General features: G+C 46.4%; 2 protein-coding genes and 1 pseudogene across 2 annotated transcripts; all 3 read left to right on the forward strand.

Moving 5' to 3' along the window:
* Window positions 1-1,476: 1,476 nt before the first annotated feature.
* Window positions 1,477-5,752, forward strand: LOC127756219 (serine/threonine-protein kinase STY13-like). The gene is made up of 6 exons (XM_052281619.1): window positions 1,477-2,069; window positions 3,494-3,615; window positions 4,317-4,513; window positions 4,614-4,788; window positions 5,099-5,233; window positions 5,348-5,752. The coding sequence occupies exons 1-6, from the start codon at window positions 1,742-1,744 to the stop codon at window positions 5,555-5,557; spliced, it is 1,167 nt and encodes a 388-aa protein (XP_052137579.1). The 5' UTR covers window positions 1,477-1,741; the 3' UTR covers window positions 5,558-5,752.
* A 374-nt stretch (window positions 5,753-6,126) lies between these two features.
* LOC127756229 (uncharacterized) lies at window positions 6,127-10,138 on the forward strand. The gene is made up of 8 exons (XM_052281629.1): window positions 6,127-6,548; window positions 6,952-7,076; window positions 7,251-7,288; window positions 7,476-7,586; window positions 7,678-7,757; window positions 9,169-9,205; window positions 9,612-9,653; window positions 9,737-10,138. The coding sequence occupies exons 1-8, from the start codon at window positions 6,267-6,269 to the stop codon at window positions 9,817-9,819; spliced, it is 798 nt and encodes a 265-aa protein (XP_052137589.1). The 5' UTR covers window positions 6,127-6,266; the 3' UTR covers window positions 9,820-10,138.
* Window positions 10,139-10,667: 529 nt separating this feature from the next.
* Window positions 10,668-19,995, forward strand: LOC127756240 (polyubiquitin 11-like; annotated as a pseudogene).
* Window positions 19,996-20,107: the final 112 nt, after the last annotated feature.

The raw sequence follows: 20,107 nt of genomic DNA on the forward strand, positions 1-20,107 counted from the left end.
CCGCTCCCTACCACCGGCAAGCTCCAGCCCCTCCCCCGCTCGCGGGCAGCTGGCGAGCCCCTCCCCATGCGCAGACGGCCGGCGAGTTCCTCCCCCGCGCGCCGACGGCCGGCGAGTTCCTCCGCCGTGCGCTATCGTCGTCACCGCCGCCACGACGCCTCGGCGCATCTCCCACTACCTCGCGCACCATCCGAGAGCGACAGTGGAGGCGCTCTCCGCCGCCTTCCCCGCTGCCGATCATGTCGATGCCGTCCTCCTCTCCTCGCCAAGCACTGCCACTTCTCCTCCTCGGAGCTCGTCGCCAGGAACGCGCTCACCTTCTTCTACTGGGCCGCCTCCTCATCGCCGTCGTCGTCGACCCCCCACTCCCTCCGCGCCTACTGCCTCCTCGTCCACCTCCTCTCCCGCACCGCCGCCGCTGCCGCCCGATGCCGACGCCGCTCGCTCTCGCTGTCCCCGCGCGCCACCGGCCGAAGGGGAAGAAGGGGAGAGAAAGAGAGAGAAGGGAGAGAGGGAGGAGGAAGAAGGTCTGACATGTGGGCCCCACATGTCAGTGGGCCCACATTTCTTTTTGTGTGAATGACTAATGGGTCCCACGCATACTTTTTATTTCTACAGCCACGTAGGTGCCACTATCAATGCCACGTGTAACAAAGACTTGGTCAATATTGCACGTAGGCGCCACGTGGCGCCACGTCAGCAAAACCGCCCCCCAAAACCGCTCAGGGATTCTAATTACACCAGTTTTAGGAGTTTGGAGATCGAGATATCTGGTTTTGTAGTTTAGAGTTATGATTTAGATTTCGTTCACATTTGAGGGTAATGAAGTGAACTTATTCCGACTAGAAAGCCTGACGTTTCTCTCTTTGGAACGTTTTAGAATAAAACTACGGTTCTAGGACCACTTTCAAGCGATTGTTTTAATAAAAAAAATTACTCATTTTTTTCCAATTTTTCTACTGTCATTTCAGTTCTGTGTAGATTTTCGTGGGAGGCAATTTTTCTACAGGTTTTAACAGTACTAACACAGCTACGTAACGATAATAATATTGCAATTTGCAAACATTACACTTGTACAGGTATAGTAGTATAGTACTACGTAGTAGTGCACCCGCTACTAGTTCAACAAAATACTCCTATATATTATGTAGACTGGAAAAGATTTGAAGGGAGCAAAACATTCGGAAAAAACGGCCGCACCGTTTTGCGCGCAGGCGCGAGACTCACGCCATCACAACTCACACGTGATACTACTTCACAGTTCACACGGTATGCGGAATCAGATGCTAATGGGCCAATGGCCCGGCCGAAAAAGATGCCAAATGAGCCCAATGACACAAACGAAACCTCCTGAGCTCTGACTTTCCGACTCCCTGACGACCCCCCCTCCAGTCGGGCCCCACCCCCGCGACACGAGTCTCCTTCGGTCACCACTTGTCAAGTTGTCATCATCACTGGCCTACTCCTAGTGCGCCTAGTACTTCGCCTTCCCCCCACACCCCAATGCGCTCTCACATGGAGTCGTCGTCGTCTCCCCAAACACGACGACCTCGAACCGCCTCCGTCCCCGCCTCGCCAACCCGTCCCCTTCCCCTGTAGCCACCGCGACCACCACCACCACCACGTCGCGGCATCCACAACGCCACCAGAGTACAGAGACGTTCCACCCACCCCGGCCACCGAACCCAACCCCCCCAGCTCGCTCGATCGATCGCTAGCTCCGACGACAGGTTTGAGCGCGATGAGGCATCCCGGCGCGGGCGGCGGGAGCGGGGACGCCGGGTTCGTCCGGGCGGACCAGATCGACCTCAAGAGCCTCGACGAGCAGCTGGAGCGCCACCTCGGCCGCCCCGCGGAGCGGGCCGCGTCGCAGCACGGGGGCAGCGGGAGCCGCCGCGGCGAGTCCGCCAGGCTCGGGCTCGGGGAGGAGCCGCCGCAGGCGCCGCACCATCAGCGGCGCCGGGAGGACTGGGAGATCGACCCCGCCAAGCTCGTCATCAGAGGCGTCATCGCCCGCGGCACGTTCGGCACCGTCCACCGCGGCGTCTACGACGGCCAGGACGTCGCTGGTATTTTTTTTTTCTTTCGCCCCTCTGCTATAAACAGCTGATTGCTTTGCAGATATACTCGTCCACTCGGCGCTGACCAAGTTTTTTTTGCTGTCCATGACCATGAGCTATTCGATGAAATGGCCTGTTGCTTACTAGTACTCGTTAGTGGCTTCTTCTGCCTGCGTTAGCTTCTGGTTCCGATCGATTCCTCTCCAAGTTTTTAGGAAAGTTTGATGCGTGATTTAATTATTTTCATCGGTATGTTCTTCTTCCTGGATTAGGATATGGATTATGGAGTAGAGCCGATCGATTGATAGATGGCAAACGTCATTTACCATAGGTGCGGTTGTTTCGGGTGCTTTTGGAAGTTGTTTTCGCTCGTCGTGTCATTAGTGCTTTTCCTTGTCAGCAAAGTGCTAAAGGTGATACCTCTGCTTTTCTTGATTCCATGGTGTATTCCGTGACTTCTGGGTAGATAAGCCTGCTTTTGGCGTGCAACCCTTCTCATGTGATTGAACCAACCAACAGTTAAAAGTTTTAATAGGCATGATTCATGTGTTTTGTCTTATGATGAGCACCTGGAAGTTGAAGATTACATATTAAAGCAGCGGATATTTCAGATCAAAAAGTTGCAAGTTGCAACTAGGCACAGTACTTTTCAGGGACCAGGAAAATTCAAAAGCATCTGAACCAAATTCGGGTTGATAAAAGGTCCGGATTAGCAATTTTGCACTGTATCACCAGCTATAATCACATGACAGAAGGCAAAAGCAGATGCAGTGGTTTTTTCTGTCCAGAACTTTATCACCTATTGCATGCCGTCCTTTCAATATATTGGTTCACCAGGAAATTGAGTACAATGTCTTGAAATGGAAAGTATCAGTTAGATTCATAAGAGGTCATTAGAATCCTAAATCACTTGGTGATGCTCATGTAACCTGGTAGCACAAGGTAGCGGTGGTTTTAGTCAGGGTTCAAGTCCCCATCAGCTTCCTTTAAATGGCAGTGTTCCTCCAGCATGTTCTTTTTTTTATTTTTCAAAGTATTTGCTAACTCACTGGAGTTTTTTATTGGCTTGCCTTTCTCTACCACTTTAGTTTGTATGACAAAACCAGCTTCCTCACTGCTTTTGCATGAATAATTCATCACTTGTCACATTATATTCCCCCAGATAGATTCAAACTTGGCAATTAACAGCTAATTGCTAAATACACTTTTAGGAAAACAGAGACATGCACAGTTCACCAAGATTTTGTTACCCTCATCAAGAATGTGCTATTGATTTACATTAAAAAAAGAATGTGTATTGATGTAGTAATATGCAGCATTACTACTTCAATATAACTTTGTCTTCGAATCAATTGCTAAATGCAAAAAAGACTTTTTATTTCTACTTGTAGTTTCATTGTCGAAGTAACTGATATATCTTCTCTATCATCCAGTCAAAATGCTTGACTGGGGGGAGGATGGCCATAGATCAGAACAAGAAATTTCTTCACTAAGAGCAGCATTTGCACAAGAGGTCGCTGTCTGGCATAAGCTTGATCATCCAAATGTTACCAAGGTAATCTTTGACTGGAGAAGACTTTTTTTTTTCATCCCTTCAAATTTCATAGGCTAAATCGTTTCACTGATAAATATATAGACCAATTTACATTATCTCTGGTTTACAGAACACTTGGGAAATTTACATTTATTAACCCTGGTTTACAAAACCAATTTGTATTCAATATTGTCCGGCACAACCACATGGACAAACTTGTTTTATCATGATGTATCTCTGGCATTATAATCTATTAAGGAAACCATTGGTTGTGGTGCAATAATATTTTCATGGCTAGAGATATCAGATGACAGTAGGAGGACTGGCAGTCATGTTCAAACTCAGTGGTGCTAGCTATATAATACACCCAGTATCGTGTCTAAAATTGGATTCCATGTTTTCCTCTTCTGTATAAAATAGTTATTAAGGTGTTTAGCCATGCACTGCTAAAGAGCATTAGAATCTTGTATAATTGGACAATATTTTTTTTCTGATAATAGTAGCGAAGGTGCGTACTCCTATTTGGTATGGCATAATTACAATGGAATTGATCTTAGAACATGGTGCCGAATTTACCAAGCAATAAATATTAGTATCTGCCATCTACACAGTTCATTTTGAGCTATCAACAATTATCATTATTTTTTTCATTCACTTGGTGAACATAGTTGTCTTCTGCTTCTCAACTGGGTCCTGACAATATCTTGAAATTTAACTGACAGTTTATTGGGGCTATAATGGGTGCAAGAGATTTAAATATACAGACAGAACATGGACATTTTGGCATGCCAAGTAATATTTGCTGCGTTGTTGTCGAGTACCTTGCCGGAGGTGCACTGAAAAATTTTCTGATAAAGAACAGGAGAAGGAAGCTAGCCTATAAAGTTGTGGTCCAATTGGCTCTTGACCTTGCTAGGGGGTAAGTAATAATATAAGTTTCTCTTGGTCCTTTTTCTGGATTTACATCTATTATTCCGTTTTAATCTCAGAAGATTTTGTTGTGGGATTTGCACTGACAGATTAAGCTATCTTCACTCAAAGAAGATAGTTCATCGTGATGTGAAGACTGAAAATATGCTCCTTGACAAAACAAGAACAGTGAAAATCGCTGATTTTGGTGTTGCACGAATTGAGGCTTCAAATCCTAGTGATATGACGGGTGAAACAGGCACACTTGGTTACATGGCACCCGAGGTATTTTCCTTCAACCATACGGAAATCTTATGCTGATCATGTATCATTTATGCTGATAGGTCTTTACTTATACCAAACTATCGAATTAAGAAGGGAAAAGTGACTATATGTCACTGAAAATTTCCTTGCTGGTATCGTTCAAAAAACTTCTTGCTTGGCGAATTGAAAATCTTAACTCTGCATCCCCTCAATCATCTTATTCATTGTCATGTTGTGTTTCTGCGATCTTCCAAAATTGCACGTACCATTCTTCCGTAATTCTAGTCTACTGTTATTGTCCTTACTGTCATACGTTGGCATCATTGTGCAGGTTCTCAACGGCCATCCTTACAACAGGAAGTGTGATGTATATAGCTTTGGAATCTGCCTATGGGAGATATACTGCTGCGATATGCCGTATCCTGATCTGAGTTTCTCAGAGGTCACTTCAGCTGTTGTTCGTCAGGTAAATAAAAAAAAAACGCCGTCCTATCCCGTTTTCCCCACTTCACCTCTCTGATTCCTGAACTCTGAAGCACTGAAAAGAAAATCGCCATCCTTGATTGATGATGTACTACAGAACTTGAGGCCTGAGATACCGCGCTGCTGCCCTAGCTCCTTGGCCAACGTGATGAAGCGCTGCTGGGACGCGAACCCGGACAAGCGGCCGGAGATGGCGGAGGTGGTGTCCATGCTGGAGGCGATCGACACGTCCAAGGGCGGTGGCATGATCCCGACCGACCAGCCACAGGGATGCTTCTCGTGCTTCGGTCGGCACCGAGGCCCCTGACGAACTTGATCTAATGGCGTCACTGATAATTTGTTATCACTATATCTCAGTGTAATCTAATCGCATTCGCTATGGCTAATTTGAGGAGCTGTGTGATTGATGTAAATGCCTTTACGGTCCAGCACCTCAGCTTCATCGTCGTATGATCGCTGCGAATCCTAATGCTTGGCCTATGATAAGATCGAGCTTAGAAGAGATTATTGTGACAGAGCTGCCGACGAAGTTTACAATCTCATCATATATGGTCATGAAGTAGACCCACTGTACTATTGCAGTGTAATCGACATCTTTGCAGAATGTTAATAAAAGAACAAAATCAGGATGTATAATTCCGAGTACTCGATTCCAGATGCTGTTTAGAGCACGAATCAAGATGATGCGCAAGCAAAATTGGCTTGTCCCTATAGCACTAGCACCATGTGCTGCTTCTGCGTAATGAACGGCGAACGATTAAAATGGACGGAATGGACGGCCGGATGATCACGAGGCGTTACGGCATGTTCGAGCGGATGCACCCTGCCCGTCCGATCGGACGCCTTCGTCTCGTGCGGTCGTGATCCTACCTACCCCGAGCCGAGGCAAAGGAGAGGAGAGGAGACCCGCCGCCGCCGCCTATTCCTCCGGCGATCCCATCCCATTGATCCGTAGCCTTACGCCTCCGCCACCACCACAAGCTCCGATCCACAGCGCACCTCGAGCCCTACCTCCGATGGGCGTGACCACGCGGCTGCCGGCCCCTCCAGGGGGCGGCCTCCAGCGCCGCGCGCCGCGGGGCATCCTCCCGGCCTCGCTCCCCGTGGAGCGCCCGGCGCGGCGCCGCCTCGCGCCCGGCGTCCGCGCCGCCTCCGGGATCCCTGGACCCGGCGGATCGCCCGTCCCTAGGCGGACGACGCCTGCGCCGGCCGACGCGGCCTCCGCGGCTCCGCCCTCCGCCGCGGCGTCGTCTGCCTCCTCGGCCATCGATTTCCTCACCCTCTGCCATCGCCTTAAGGTACGCCAACGGGATGTTCCTCGTGATCCGATCGCCTCTGGATACGTCGCTCCGAAGGCATATGCCTGTCCTTCGCTGACCGCGTGTGTACAACCGGGCTGGTGATACCCCCTTAATTTCTAGAGTAACAGCTTGGGGAATGTGGAACAGCTATGAGGGGTTTCATAATCGCCATTTTGTATTGTGAATTGATTACCATGATTCCATGAAGTCTCTCGCATCATGGGTACCTTGCTTACGATGTCATAAGTAGGTGGGATGTGTGACCAGCAACAAGCATATGAACAAGCGTCTGGATCCTGTTCAATTGTTCATCTCTCCATGCATGTGTTGCCTAGGTCTATTATACTCGTTATTATTCTCCGATCTATTGAGTTGTGCATGTTTCTGTTCTGTTATACAGACCACTAAAAGGAAAGGCTGGATAAACCATAGCATAAAGGGTCCTGAGTCTATTGCTGATCACATGTACCGTATGGCCCTTATGGCTTTGATTGCCGGTGACCTACCTGCTGTAGATCGAGAAAGGTCCGTGTTTTTCTTATTCAAATTTCCATAGCATTAAAAAATGCCCTTTCGTCTGTTCTTTGTTCATCTAGTTAATTGATTACAACAAAATACCAGATGTTTCAGGCTTCCTTTCTAAATTAGTCATTAGTTATTTACTTGTTTGTGATGACATATTTATTTTACCTAAAACAGATGCATCAAAATTGCTATCGTGCATGACATTGCTGAAGGTATGCCAAAGAACACCCTATCAGCTGTTTTTAGCTTAATTTTCTATTGTATGCACTTGTTGATAATATGTTATTGCACTTCATCTGCCAATATTTATCATCCTTATTCTAGGACTGTATAATCTGTATGTTCCCACTTTTCTTAGCATCCTTTTATATTCAGGTTTTTATCCTTTTTGTTTGACAGCTATTGTTGGTGACATTACTCCATCCGACGGTATACCTAAAGCGGAAAAAAGCCGCCGTGAACAAAAGGCTCTAAATGAAATGTGTGAAGTTCTCGGTGGAGGACCAATAGGTTTGTGTCCATTTGGGATGTGACGTCCGAGTTCATGAAGGATGATGTTTGACATCAATCTTCACTAATTTTAGTGTTCTGTTTTTTGTAGCTGATGAGATCAAGGAGCTCTGGGAAGAATATGAAAATAATTCATCCATTGAAGCCAACCTTGTAAAGGATTTTGATAAAGTAAGCGTGCCTTTTATTTTCTGAACTGTCTACTTGTTCCTTTTCTTTTTCTTAGTTCTTAACTTGGTGCCTTTTATAATGTTGATTTTAATTTTCTCAACCTGGAGTCTAATTTGAAATGTACACCAGAATTATCATTTTCGTTAATATACTAGCTTTCTTTTTGTTTGGAATTGGTACAAATTCAGCACAATTCTACAATTTCAAGCTTGCTAGAGTAACGCTTTATGAAACCATGTCCAAGTTCCTGAAACAACTCACTCATAGATAAATATTTTATATTTAGTTCATATGAACTGGAAAATTCTTGCTTTTCTTCATTAATATAGACAAAATAAACAAGAATATAACATTTGTTTTGATGAATGGTTTCAGTAGTTCATTGAACTTTTTGGGCTTGTGCAAAATGCAAAATATTTTTAATTTCCAATACTTTAACGCATGCATGTTTGCTTGTAAGAATATTCTTTATTACATAAGAGGGGTGTCATGCAAACCAGGGTTCAATCTATCGGGAAAGGGAAAATTTTCGGAGGTCAGCAAAATAACGAAATTTCGGAAATCTTTCGGAAATTTCGAACGAAATTTTCAAACAAAATTTGAATTTGAACAACAAAAATTACAGAAATTTGACATATATCAGAATATAGACATGCATCAAGTCCATCCAATCCAAAGCAGGGGGACAGGATAGGAGAATGAAACGCAAGGATTGTGTCGTCGTGTCTCTCCCGTCTCTCCGGCTTGTGTGCCTTGTGTCGTTGTCGCGGTCGCGGTCGCGCCCGACAGCCGTGGAGCCGCTGCTGGCCACTCCAGCCAAACACAAGGATGCGAGGTCCACGGCTTGTGTCGCCGTCGAGCCGGAGCCGCGGAGCCGTCGCTGGCACTCCAGCACGAGGATGCGAGGCCCGCGCCGCCTTGCCACTTGTGTCATCGTCGTCACTCCGGAGAGCCGCGGAACCACCGCTGGCCACTCCAGCCACCCCTCTGCCTCCAGTTCCAGCAACCGCTGCCGGTGTTGCTCGCTAGTGCTGGGAGGATGGGAGGAGATGTTGGGGGAGGACGGGGGGAGAAAGGTGAGTGAGAAGGGGATTGGAAATTGGGGATTTGGACCATGAACAGTGTTTTGCCGAAATTTTTCACCGGAGCTCACTGTCTATTGGGACCCACTGATAGACCTGAAATTTGTTCCGGAATTTTAAACCCTGCATGCAACATATTGTTCATTTTGTATTCTTAACTCTTTAAGGTGTAATATTTATATTGTATTTTGGTGTGTTGTGGCACATATTGGTCATTTGCAGTTTCACTCTCGGGCACATCTCATTTGTCCTTTTCTTTGTTTTCATTCTCTATTTATTCACTATGGTTCAGGGGATTTTACCATTTCTTGTATTTACTTGTTTTGCAGGTGGAAATGATACTTCAAGCACTAGAATATGAGAAAGGTATTACTTTTCTGTAATTTTAAATTTGTGTACATTCAACTAGCTGCTTACTCATTTTAACAAACTGTGAAGTCTACCAGGCGGTAGATTGGGTCCTTCCTCTGAAACAATTTGCTGTTACAGTAATATGCAGGATACATCATATTTTTTATCGCACCATTCTGATGCGTGCATTGATGCTTGGTTTTACAAAGCAAGAACTTTGAATAGTCTGCTGCCGTGTTGACAATCATACCAAACCGCTTTCTTCATGCCACCATCTTCTTCTTTTGTTTGTTCAGGGCACTGTACAATATAATTCCAGCTGCCTGCCTATGTTGTCATCCTACTCAAGTAGTACATATCTGATGTACATTGTGGATTATAATCCGTTTGTAACACTAACTCTTCCCATCTTATTCTACAGAGCATGGCAAAGTGTTAGATGAGTTCTTCCTCTCTACCGCTGGTAATGTCATTGTTGCAGGCTATTTAAAAATTTGTAAACATGTCCTCTGTTGTTAAACATATCTGTAAATCTTGTTACTGCAGGCAAGTTCCAGACAGAGATTGGCAAGAGCTGGGCTGCTGAAGTGAATGCGAGGAGAGAACAGAGATGCGGAAAACAGAAGTAGAAGTGGCTAGCTCTACGTTTGATTGCTTTAGCCTTGCTGAAATGTGCTGTCATGACGGGGTGATCTGACGAGTTGCAAGGTCCAGAGTCAACTTCAATATAAACTTGACTTGTTGGAGACTTGGTAGGAAATAGTGTTGTCCAAAACTCAGGATCTGAGCCCGTCCAGAGTTAGTTCTTGGGCTGCGCTCAGGCTCGCAGTACGTACTGAGCAATTGCTATATACTCCTAATAGTTAGGGATCTAAGGAGACATGCGTTTTCATGAACTCAGGTAATAATAAAATAATAGTAACATTTTCTGTTTTACGTTTTACATTTGATGGACTGGAGCATGTTCAACCATTCATTGTTTTCTCTATTGCATAAAATGGCTGCACGAGCCACTTGTATTACGTTGTCATTCCTTTTTGCCATTGGTTTTCATCGTTAGCTAAAAATATTGCTATAGAAATCAATGATGGGAATCGCTATGAGCTGGTGGTCTCATCAGAACTAGCTCCGTGCTGTATCTGTTCATCTGGACCATTGCAATCGGTTACGTCTACTGGGCATCGTAGTCGTACCCGATAAGCCACGTATCTGGCCTATACGATGCAAGTCCTATTTTGAATACGTATGCACAGCAGTAGTCTGTAGATCACACTGTACGGTAGTCAGTACGTCCGTATACTAGACATACTGGGCGTCGGGGCCGGCCTGGAGCTGGAAGCCGAGACGAACTGTACTTTGGCATCGCGGCCGGATCGGAGCGGGAAGCCGACCCCGAACACTAGTAGGCCGCTACCTCTACCACCAATAAAACCACACGCCCGGAGAGCCGCATAGCCACACACATCCATCGATCCAAGTCTCGACACAAGCCCAACGCCCACGACATCGAAGCAAAGCCCCGCGGTTTACGTGCTTCTCCAGCTTCCGGCAGCCGTCGTAAACCTTCCACAAGCAAGCCGAATCCGTCGAGATGCAGATCTTCGTGAAGACCCTGACGGGGAAGACCATCACGCTGGAGGTGGAGAGCAGCGACACGATCCAGAACGTCAAGGCGAAGGTGCAGGACAAGGAGGGGATCCCGCCGGACCAGCAGCGGCTCATCTTCGCCGGCAAGCAGCTGGAGGACGGGCGCACGCTGGCCGACTACAACATCCAGAAGGAGTCGACGCTGCACCTGGTGCTCCGCCTCCGCGGCGGCCTGAACGTCAAGGTGAGGACGCTCACCGGCAAGGAGATCGACATCGACATCGAGATGACGGACACGGTGGACAGGATCAAGGAGCGCGTCGAGGAGAGGGAGGGCATCCCGCCCGTGCAGCAGAGGCTCATCTACGGCGGGAAGCAGCTTGCCGACGACAAGACGGCGCACGACTACAAGATCGAGGCTGGCTCCGTCCTCCACCTCGTCCTCGCTCTCCGAGGCGGGAACTTCTGAGCGCGCTCCAACTAGTAGACGGAGGCATCGAGTTACTCTAGACTCTAGCTAGGGCTTTAGGTTATTTTTGGAACAATATAAGCTAATAGTATTTTTTGGGTAAGAAGTTTCTTTGCATTATCGATCTACAGAGATTTTATGAAGTTTCTTTTGTGGAGTAATAATTTTAGTTAAGACGTTTTTTTTTTGCCGATTCAAAATTAATAAATACTGATCAGTCTCAAATCTCAATTATATTATTTATAAATTACCTATTTTAAAAAAATTAAAGTTGACCCTCTTTTCGTCATCCCTACACCGATATACTCTTACCTTCTATAGGCATAACATGGTCCATGGTGCTCTTACCTCCCGACCTCCACAACATATGTACAGATCATGGTTGTCTGTTTCCAATCGCTTCGTCCCTTGTCACAATCTCTCATATCCCCATTAGGCGCTAGCTCCTTGTCATCATGCATCACTGTTCATGGGCATAGCACTTCAGCGTCGATTGAGAAGGATCTGCCACTGAAAATATAATGGCTAATTCACGAATCTATTTACGAGTCACAGTAAACGGAGCCACTTACTCCTTTAGAGCAAGGGTCAATAATACAACCCATTGTTGGCTTAAAAAATAATCATGTCATCTATAATAAATGTTGTAGCTAATGTATAACAATAGAAAATACTGTAATACAAATATTTTATCTTTATGGGACCCACCATCTTTCCATGTCTCTTCCTCTCTCCTTCCTCTCACCTCTTCTCTTCCGATGGGGATTGGATGCAGTGGACAATGACGGTGGCAGCTGTGGCGGAAGAGGACAGCGGCGGCAGCGCCTACGGTGAACGAGCTGCGGCGAAAGAACGCGGCGTGGCGCCTGCGGTGGGCGGCCGCCGTGGATGAGGGCCGAGGTGGACATAGGCGGCCGGGGTGGACGAGGGCCGCAACAGCGGCAGAAGAGGGCGACGGCAACTCGGCAAGGGTCTAAAAGGGCGGCGGCCATGGCGGATGTAGGTGGCGGCGGCTATGGCGGACGAGAGCGGTGACCCGGTGAAGCACGACGAAGACGACGGTCATGGTGGACAAGGACGGTGGCGGCGGTGGTGACAGACGAGGGTGGCGACCCAGTGGAGTGCGATGGCGGGCATGGTGGACTAGGCCAGCGGCGGCGACGACGATGGACGAGGACAGCGACTCAGTGGAGTGTAACGGCGGCCATGGTGGTGACGGACGAGGCTGCTGGCGGCCGCAACGGCGAACGAGGACGGCGACTCAGTGGAGTGCAACGGCTACGGTGACGGACGAGGCTGCTGATGGTGGCGGCGCTGGCAATGACGACGGACGAGGGCGGCGACCCGGTGAAGCACGAGACGACGACGGCAATGGAGAGCGATGGCAACGGTGGTGGACACAGTCAACAGCGTACCGGACGCAGATGGCGAACCCATCGCTCTTGGTGGTCCCCGCGACCTCGGGCCGAGCGTGCAGCCGGACGGCTAAGGGCAAGTACTATAAGAGCAAGTATAATAGAAGGCTATAAGAAGGTTGAATGCATGCTGAGATGGATGAGAGAGGAGAGGAGAGAGAGAGAGGGAAAGCGGGTGGTAGGCTTATAACCGACTTAGGCACATGAACTAAGAAAATACGTGAGAGTCGATACAGGTGGACCATATATTAATAGTTAAGAGCTAACCACTATATGAGTTGGCTGAGAGGTAGCCTATAAATATCTATTCAGTAAGCAGCTGGCTATATTATTAGCCTTGCTCTAATGCTCCATGTGTTGCCCCCTAAAAGTGCCATATTCGATTGAGTGATAAGGTAGAGGAGAGAAGTGATGAGAGAGATGATGAGACACCCTTAAACCAAGAGGCAACCTCCACACAAACTTCAAGAAGAATGTGAGAGTATTAGAAATATTGGTATTTGTGTATTAGAGGTGATATATTGTATGGTTTGTCTCATAGTGAGTGAATAATATAGATAAATTTAAATGTGGTAGTCACATCTACCATAGCACTTGCCCTAATTAGTCACCGGCTTCTCCTCTCTCTCCTTTAGCTTAAAAAAAAAAAATCCTACGTGGACCACCATGAGGCTACCCGCGTCGTCTTGGCTGGAACAGTGGAAAGCCGCGCCTCAATGCGGAGCTCGTCTAGGTCCAGCCACAGCGCAAGCAGCGAGGACTGAACCCTTTCGATCGATTCCTCTTTTCAAGAAGCATATGAGTGACAATGTCGGTTAACTGATGAGTTCATCCTTGTGCTTGTGAAAGATGCATACAAATTTGCAAAGCACATACGAACGTCAAGTTGCGTGTCATCGAGGGTGAAAATAACTACTACCGAGTGACCAGACAAATAAATCAACATATGTAGAACGTCCTCTCTCCAACCACAAGAAAGACCTATTTCATATTTTACTGTTTTTTTCAAATAAGTTATTGTTATTTACAGTGTCTATACATCCAAGACTTAAATGGTGGATAGGTAAATTAAATGTTTAATGAGAACCTAATTAATCATCTTAATATTCATTAGTTGCATGCGTACGTATACTTGTTGATCTTTGTTATATGCAAAATGAATTAATTTCTCCTAGTTTTGGTGATAAAAAGTATTCCCTCTGTTCCACTCATTAATGCACACACACATTTTAAGATTAAACTCTTTAAATATTTGATCAATTAATAGTTTATTATAAATTAAATTTTATTTGATGAAAATATTATCATTGTATTATCACTTAAATTTACTTTCATATATTATGATTTTTTTGCTACAAATATTATAGTCTATGAGAAATTTAAAGTCAAAGATTATTCTTAAAGATTATGCCAAGTTTGACCACGTCTTAATAAGTGGGACGGAGGGAGTAATAGGTCTAATTTTTATGGAAGGTGAGAGTACTATTATAAGGATCGGATCTATTTTGCCCATAAAACCAACGTAAAAATTCTAAACCTAGTCAAAAATAATGGTTACATAGATTTTCGTCGATGAAAGTTTAGTAATAGATATGTCACTCCTTTTAGGCTGATGTTCGGAATTTTTTTATTTTCAATTAAGCTGTGATTAACCATTGTCGACTTAATTGCAAATTCTGTAGTAAATTGTTTGTAGTTTGTTTCTATAAGCAAAGGCCAAAATAAATTACATTTTCTTAAAAAACTGGGTCAGACGGTCAAATCTAATAACTTTTTTCCTTGTTTTATTACATTGACAAAATTCATTTTCATTCTGATGTAGCTCAATTGATACCTACCCGAGTTTAAATTTTAGATTTGATATGTGTGCTCATATTTACAACTATTTATTCTTTTAGTGGTAGGCGACATGCTCGTCGACAGTGAGGTGTCCATGGTGACTTTGTCCATCTCAAAATATATTGGTCTAATCTTTCGAAGGTGGTTATAGAGGTAGAGTATATGTGTATGTATTAATAGAAATGAATGTACACGAATTGTGAGTGTTAACATGTTTTTTGTAAAAAAAATTCGATCCGGCGGTCGGCCCCAATCATGCTAGCCAACCTCAACCGGGACTCCGGCCGGAGAGAGAGCAGTGGCGTCAGCACCAAACTTCGTTGGCCATGGTAGCTGCCTGCCTTGGCCCTTGGTGCGTCCGAGCCAGCCTGTGTTGTTTGTGCGGGCTGGTTCCGGACCTTCCGGTACGGTTTACTCCGGGCAATACGTATCGGACAACGATGTTCTGCCCCTGCTGGTATCGGAAAATGAAGCCGATTCGAACGCGACCCAAGCCCGCCGATCGCACGATAAAACGGCACGATGAGAGCTGCAACTGCAATGCTTATCGATCCCCAAGGCTTCACCACGCAAACCAACGTCCACGAGAGAAGCAAACGAAGCAAACTAAGGCCTCGCCGTCGCCGCGCGGTCTTCTCTTGTCCCAGTTTTCCGGCCGTCGCACAGCAAATCGCCGCAGGCATCGATCACCAGCTGAGACGACCGTCAACGAAGAAAGATGCAGATATTCGTGAAGACCCTGAACGGGAGGACCATCACGCTCGTGGTCGACAGCTGCGACTCGGTCGAGAACGTCAAGGCGAGGATCCACGACAGGGAGGGCGTCCCGCCGCACCAGCAGCGGCTCATCTTCGCCGGCAAGCAGCTGGAGGACGGGCGCACGCTGGCCGACTACAACATCCAGAAGGAGTCGACGCTGCACCTCGTGCTCCGCCTCCGCCGCGGCATGAACGACATCAAGGTTAAGATGCTCACTGGCAAGGAGATTGACGTGGACATCGAGCCGACGGACACTATGGGCAGGATCAAGGAGCGCATCGATGAGAGGGAGGGCAGGCTCGTCTACGGCGGGAAGCAACTTGCCGACGATAAGACAGTGCACGAGTACGATATCGAGGCCGGATCCGTGCTCCTCCTCGATCGTCCTTGCTCTCAGGGGCTAGAGATGACTCGTTAGAGCCCGCGGGTTTCATGATATGATATTGTTGCAATTCGATTTTTTTTAACATTGCTCATTTAAGTATATTATTTTGCCGGTTTTTAATAGCCCTGCTTAGGAGGGAGTATTGACAACAATTGTTGATATACTGCAGCAATGCATTTTTCTATAATGTTGTGAAACTTGGCTTTGAATATACACTAGTATATATAGCATCTGATTGGGCTTGATATTGACTTATAGAACCGGAAATTGTTGGTACTTGACCCATAACCTAAAGTCAGTTATTCCCTCCATCCTAAAATATAACTTCTGTTATTTAAAAGTTATTGTAAAATATATCAATTTTATCACCCATATTCTCTTCTCAACTACTGCCTCTACTTTCATAATTCTTGATGTTTTATCCAATGACATAGTCTTCAAAATATATCTTTGACTATATTTTTCTATTATAATATGTACAATAAATAAATATATTTTTATTTTTATTACTTTATAAGATAAATCTACATATGTTGTTCTAGTGTCTTTAAACTAATATTTTAAAAGTTACTGAAAGGCAAAGTTATAAAAAATTTGATTTCAACCTTATCCAAAACATTAAGAATAATAAAACCAATAAGAGTAATTACAACCTTACCTTACACTATTTAATTTCTCTACTTACTTTCTATTCTCAACCAATTATAACCTTTGTCACATTTAATTTGCCTACGTTCATCATCAACCGTATGCACCATTCATACATTTTGCTGGTCTGTAGCTACTATTGATCTATGCGTTTCTATAAATGAAAGATCATTTTTTATAATAATATCTAAATCAGTTCGAACCATTGCATAGTAGTCATACCTGACAAGCCGTGTTCTCCGGCACCGTAGTCGTATGAACGTACACGATGATGAGCCCTATTGGACAAAGAGAAGCAGGATAGTCTCATCCGGAAAAAAATTGGTGGAGACCGGGTGTAAACCGGTTCCCGTGCAGCCCCGACCCCGATGATTGCCGCGTGGACAATCGTAGGATCGAACATCTCGCTGTGTATGGCTCCAGGCGCAGCGCAAACAGGACGGAGGAGCCGACTCGCTCGATTGCTCCGGGCCCATCGGCTCACCGCCTCACCGGCTCACATCGCATCATCGACATCTCTTCTCAGCAGCAGCCACTGCCACCGACGCAGCCTATCTCATCCGTCGTCCGCATGGCGGGGCGGCGATAGCGAGTGGCCGCGCCCCCACAACCCATCCCTCTCGTCGACTGCAACGTTAACGACGAGTTCGCCTGTTTGCCGGCGGCTAGCGCAGAGATGTACTCCATCTTCCCGTGGGCAGTAGCTGCTATCTCTCGATCGGGCTCACGGGCTTCTTTCTTACCATGGTGCAGGATTGATTTGATTAGTTAGTTTGATCTGGGCTTCTGCATTCAAACTTTAATATAGTTGTTAATTGCTACATTTCAATGTATGTAGTCTGAACGTTTGCAGATTCTAATTAGATTTGATAAAGTACTAATATTCATTTTGGTCCTTTACCATTTAGATTTGATATATACTGAAGATTTTGGAGATTTGAGCATTTCATTTCTTCATGGTCACTTGGTCAGTGCATATATTTCAGTAAAAGAGTGTCAAGTTCAGTTGAACAAATTAACATGCATATCATACGGTTTTCCGGCCATAGTAAATGGCAGATCGACTTTTGTTTTTTTTCCGGGAGATCGACTTTTGTTTAACAACAGTGCTTTACTAACATTATCTACTACCTTTCTGTCTCTGAACAAATTTGCTCCAAATTCACGCTACATTTCTTGGGCTTCATCTATATGAATTGAGAATCTGCATCTATATCCGAAATTTTGACAATCTAACCCTTTAAGAAAACTTATTTGAAGAGTAAACCATGCCAAAAACTTATTTTAAAAATGAACCGTGACCTCATCATCATCGGGATTGGCGCTGAGATCCAAAAACGCGAAGCCATTGGCAGCTGCGATAGGGGTCAGCGCCATGCATTTTGGCGCTGACCCCATATATATGTTACATGCAAAACATGGCTAACACAGTTATGAACCGAAGTATAGCACAACGGTGAATGTGTCCACTGTCAGGCAAAAGACTAGGGTTCAATCCCTGGTGAAGGTCTCCACTATCAGGCAAAAGACTAGGGTTCGATCCCTACGTCCTGCTTTTTTTTTTTTCTTTTCGTGTGATTAAAGCAAGCAAAAAAATGAGCAATGAGGGGTCGAACCTGGGACCATAGGAAGTTAAACAACCAAGGCACATCATAGAAAGTGACAAGAATTAACACAAACCCACTTTATCACTACATAAGGGGTCAGCGCCAAAACCCATGGCTGATCCCATCCAACCCTCCATAGTGCCCCGCCAAGGTGTGCTTAGCGTCATGATCGTTGGCGTTTAATCGTTAACCTCAGCGTCCATCCCAATGACGCTGAGGTCACGGTTCATTTTTGAAATAAGTTTTTGATACGGTTTACTTTTCAAATAAGTTTTCTAAAAGGGTTAAATTATCAAAATTTCGGCATCTATATACCTAATACTGATAGTGCCACTAACATTTTCTGATGGCGTAATGTGCAGTTCAAAAAAATGAGTGACAAGACCGATGTGTACAACCTCCGCGTCATCACCCTCAACCTCAATCTCCTTACCGGTAATTAAATTTCTTGCCGAAAGACCAACCATGCATGGAGTTGCCGCAGTGGGTGTCGGCGATTGTGAGCCGGTTGCCCTCGCCATCACCGCCGAGTGGACGATGTCCGAGAGAGGGAGCGGTGGTGGACGAGAGACAGTAGATGAGAGAGACGCCGCTGGCCGACGGCGGCGGCGGCGGCTGCTGCGGACGAATGAGGCCGATACGAGAGGGATATGAGCCCACGACCCGACGGGCCCGGGAGCCGAGTCGAGCGAGGCTCCTCTGCCATATTTGCGCTGGGCCTGAAGCCGCAACGAACTAGACGTCCGATTCTGAGATTGTCCATGCGGCAATCATTGGGGTCGGGGCTGCACGGGAGCCGGTTTACACAATTACACCCGGTCTCCACCAATTTTTTTTTCGTCTCATCCTGGCACGCCGGCCAGCTTCAAATTATGCATGTACTCCTACCGTGTGAGAGTGGACTCTGTGTTTTTCTCGTATCCACAATGACAGAACTTTTACGCCCTTTCGACATCAAAATCGTACCGTACCCGACTGGGATGCACTTCGTCGCTTACAATACAAGAATCACACTAGTCCTGAGTTAGATCGGGCTGCATCTTTTCGGCACATCGTATAATCGTACCCGAGAAAGCCGTGTACTCCGGCATCGTAGTCGTAGAAACGTACACGATGACGAGTCCCATTCCGAGAACTACTACATGATCTCAAGGAAAAATCCCAACCGGCAACAGTACGTCTTTTGTATCTTCAGAGTCCAGATACAGGCCCGAGTTGGATAATCCGCCGAACCGGAGATGGAGCCCGACGCGAACGCTGGGCGTCGCGGCCGTATCGGAACTGGAAACCAACCCGAACGGCCAAAGCTTGCCTCTACCACCAATAAAAACCACAGGACCGGAGCCGCATAACACAACACCAGTCCTACGTCGATCGATTCAAGTCTCGACGCAAAGCCAATACGCCCACAGCATCGAAGCAAAGCCCCGCGGTTTTGTCGTACGTCGTAAATCTTCCACAAACCAGCAGCCGAATCCGTCGTCGATCGACGTCCGTCGAGACACGAAGATGCAGATCGTCGTGGAGACCCAGATGGGGAAGCTCATCACGCTCGAGGTGGAGAGCAGCGACACGATCTGTCAAGGAGAAGGTCCAGGAGAAGGAGGGCATCCCGATCCCGCCGGACCAGCAGCTGCTCTTCTTCGACCACAAGTTGCTGGAGAACGGCTGCACGGTGGCTGGCTACAACATCCAGGACGGCTCGACGCTGAGCCTCTATCTCCGCCTCCTTCCAGGCAGCATGAACATCAAGGTGAAGCCTCTCAGCGGCAAGGTGTTTGGCCTGGGCATCGAGCCGACGGACACCGGGGCCATGATCAGGGCGCGCATCGAGGAGGAGGAGGGCACCCCGTCCAGGCAAATAGGGCAGCTCATCTACAAAGGGGTGCTGGTCACCGACGACAAGGCGGCCCACGAGTACAATATCGAGGCCGGATCCGTGCTCCACCTCACACTTAATCTCAGGGCCTAGGGATGGTTCGCATGAACTCTCATTGGAGCCTGGGAGTTTCATGAAATAAATATTATCGCATTTCAATTTTCTTTGTAATAGTACTGATTTACTGATTTTTTTTAATAGTCCTGCTTCGAATAGAGTGTTGGCAACAATTCTTGATATATTGCGGCACTGCATTTTCATGTACTGTTGCAAAAATTGCCCCTGGAATATGCACTAGTCATCTTAGCGTGTGTTTGGTTTCGGGACTA

Source organism: Oryza glaberrima, chromosome 1, assembly GCF_000147395.1.
Source record: "Oryza glaberrima chromosome 1, OglaRS2, whole genome shotgun sequence".
Lineage (NCBI taxonomy): Eukaryota > Viridiplantae > Streptophyta > Magnoliopsida > Poales > Poaceae > Oryza > Oryza glaberrima.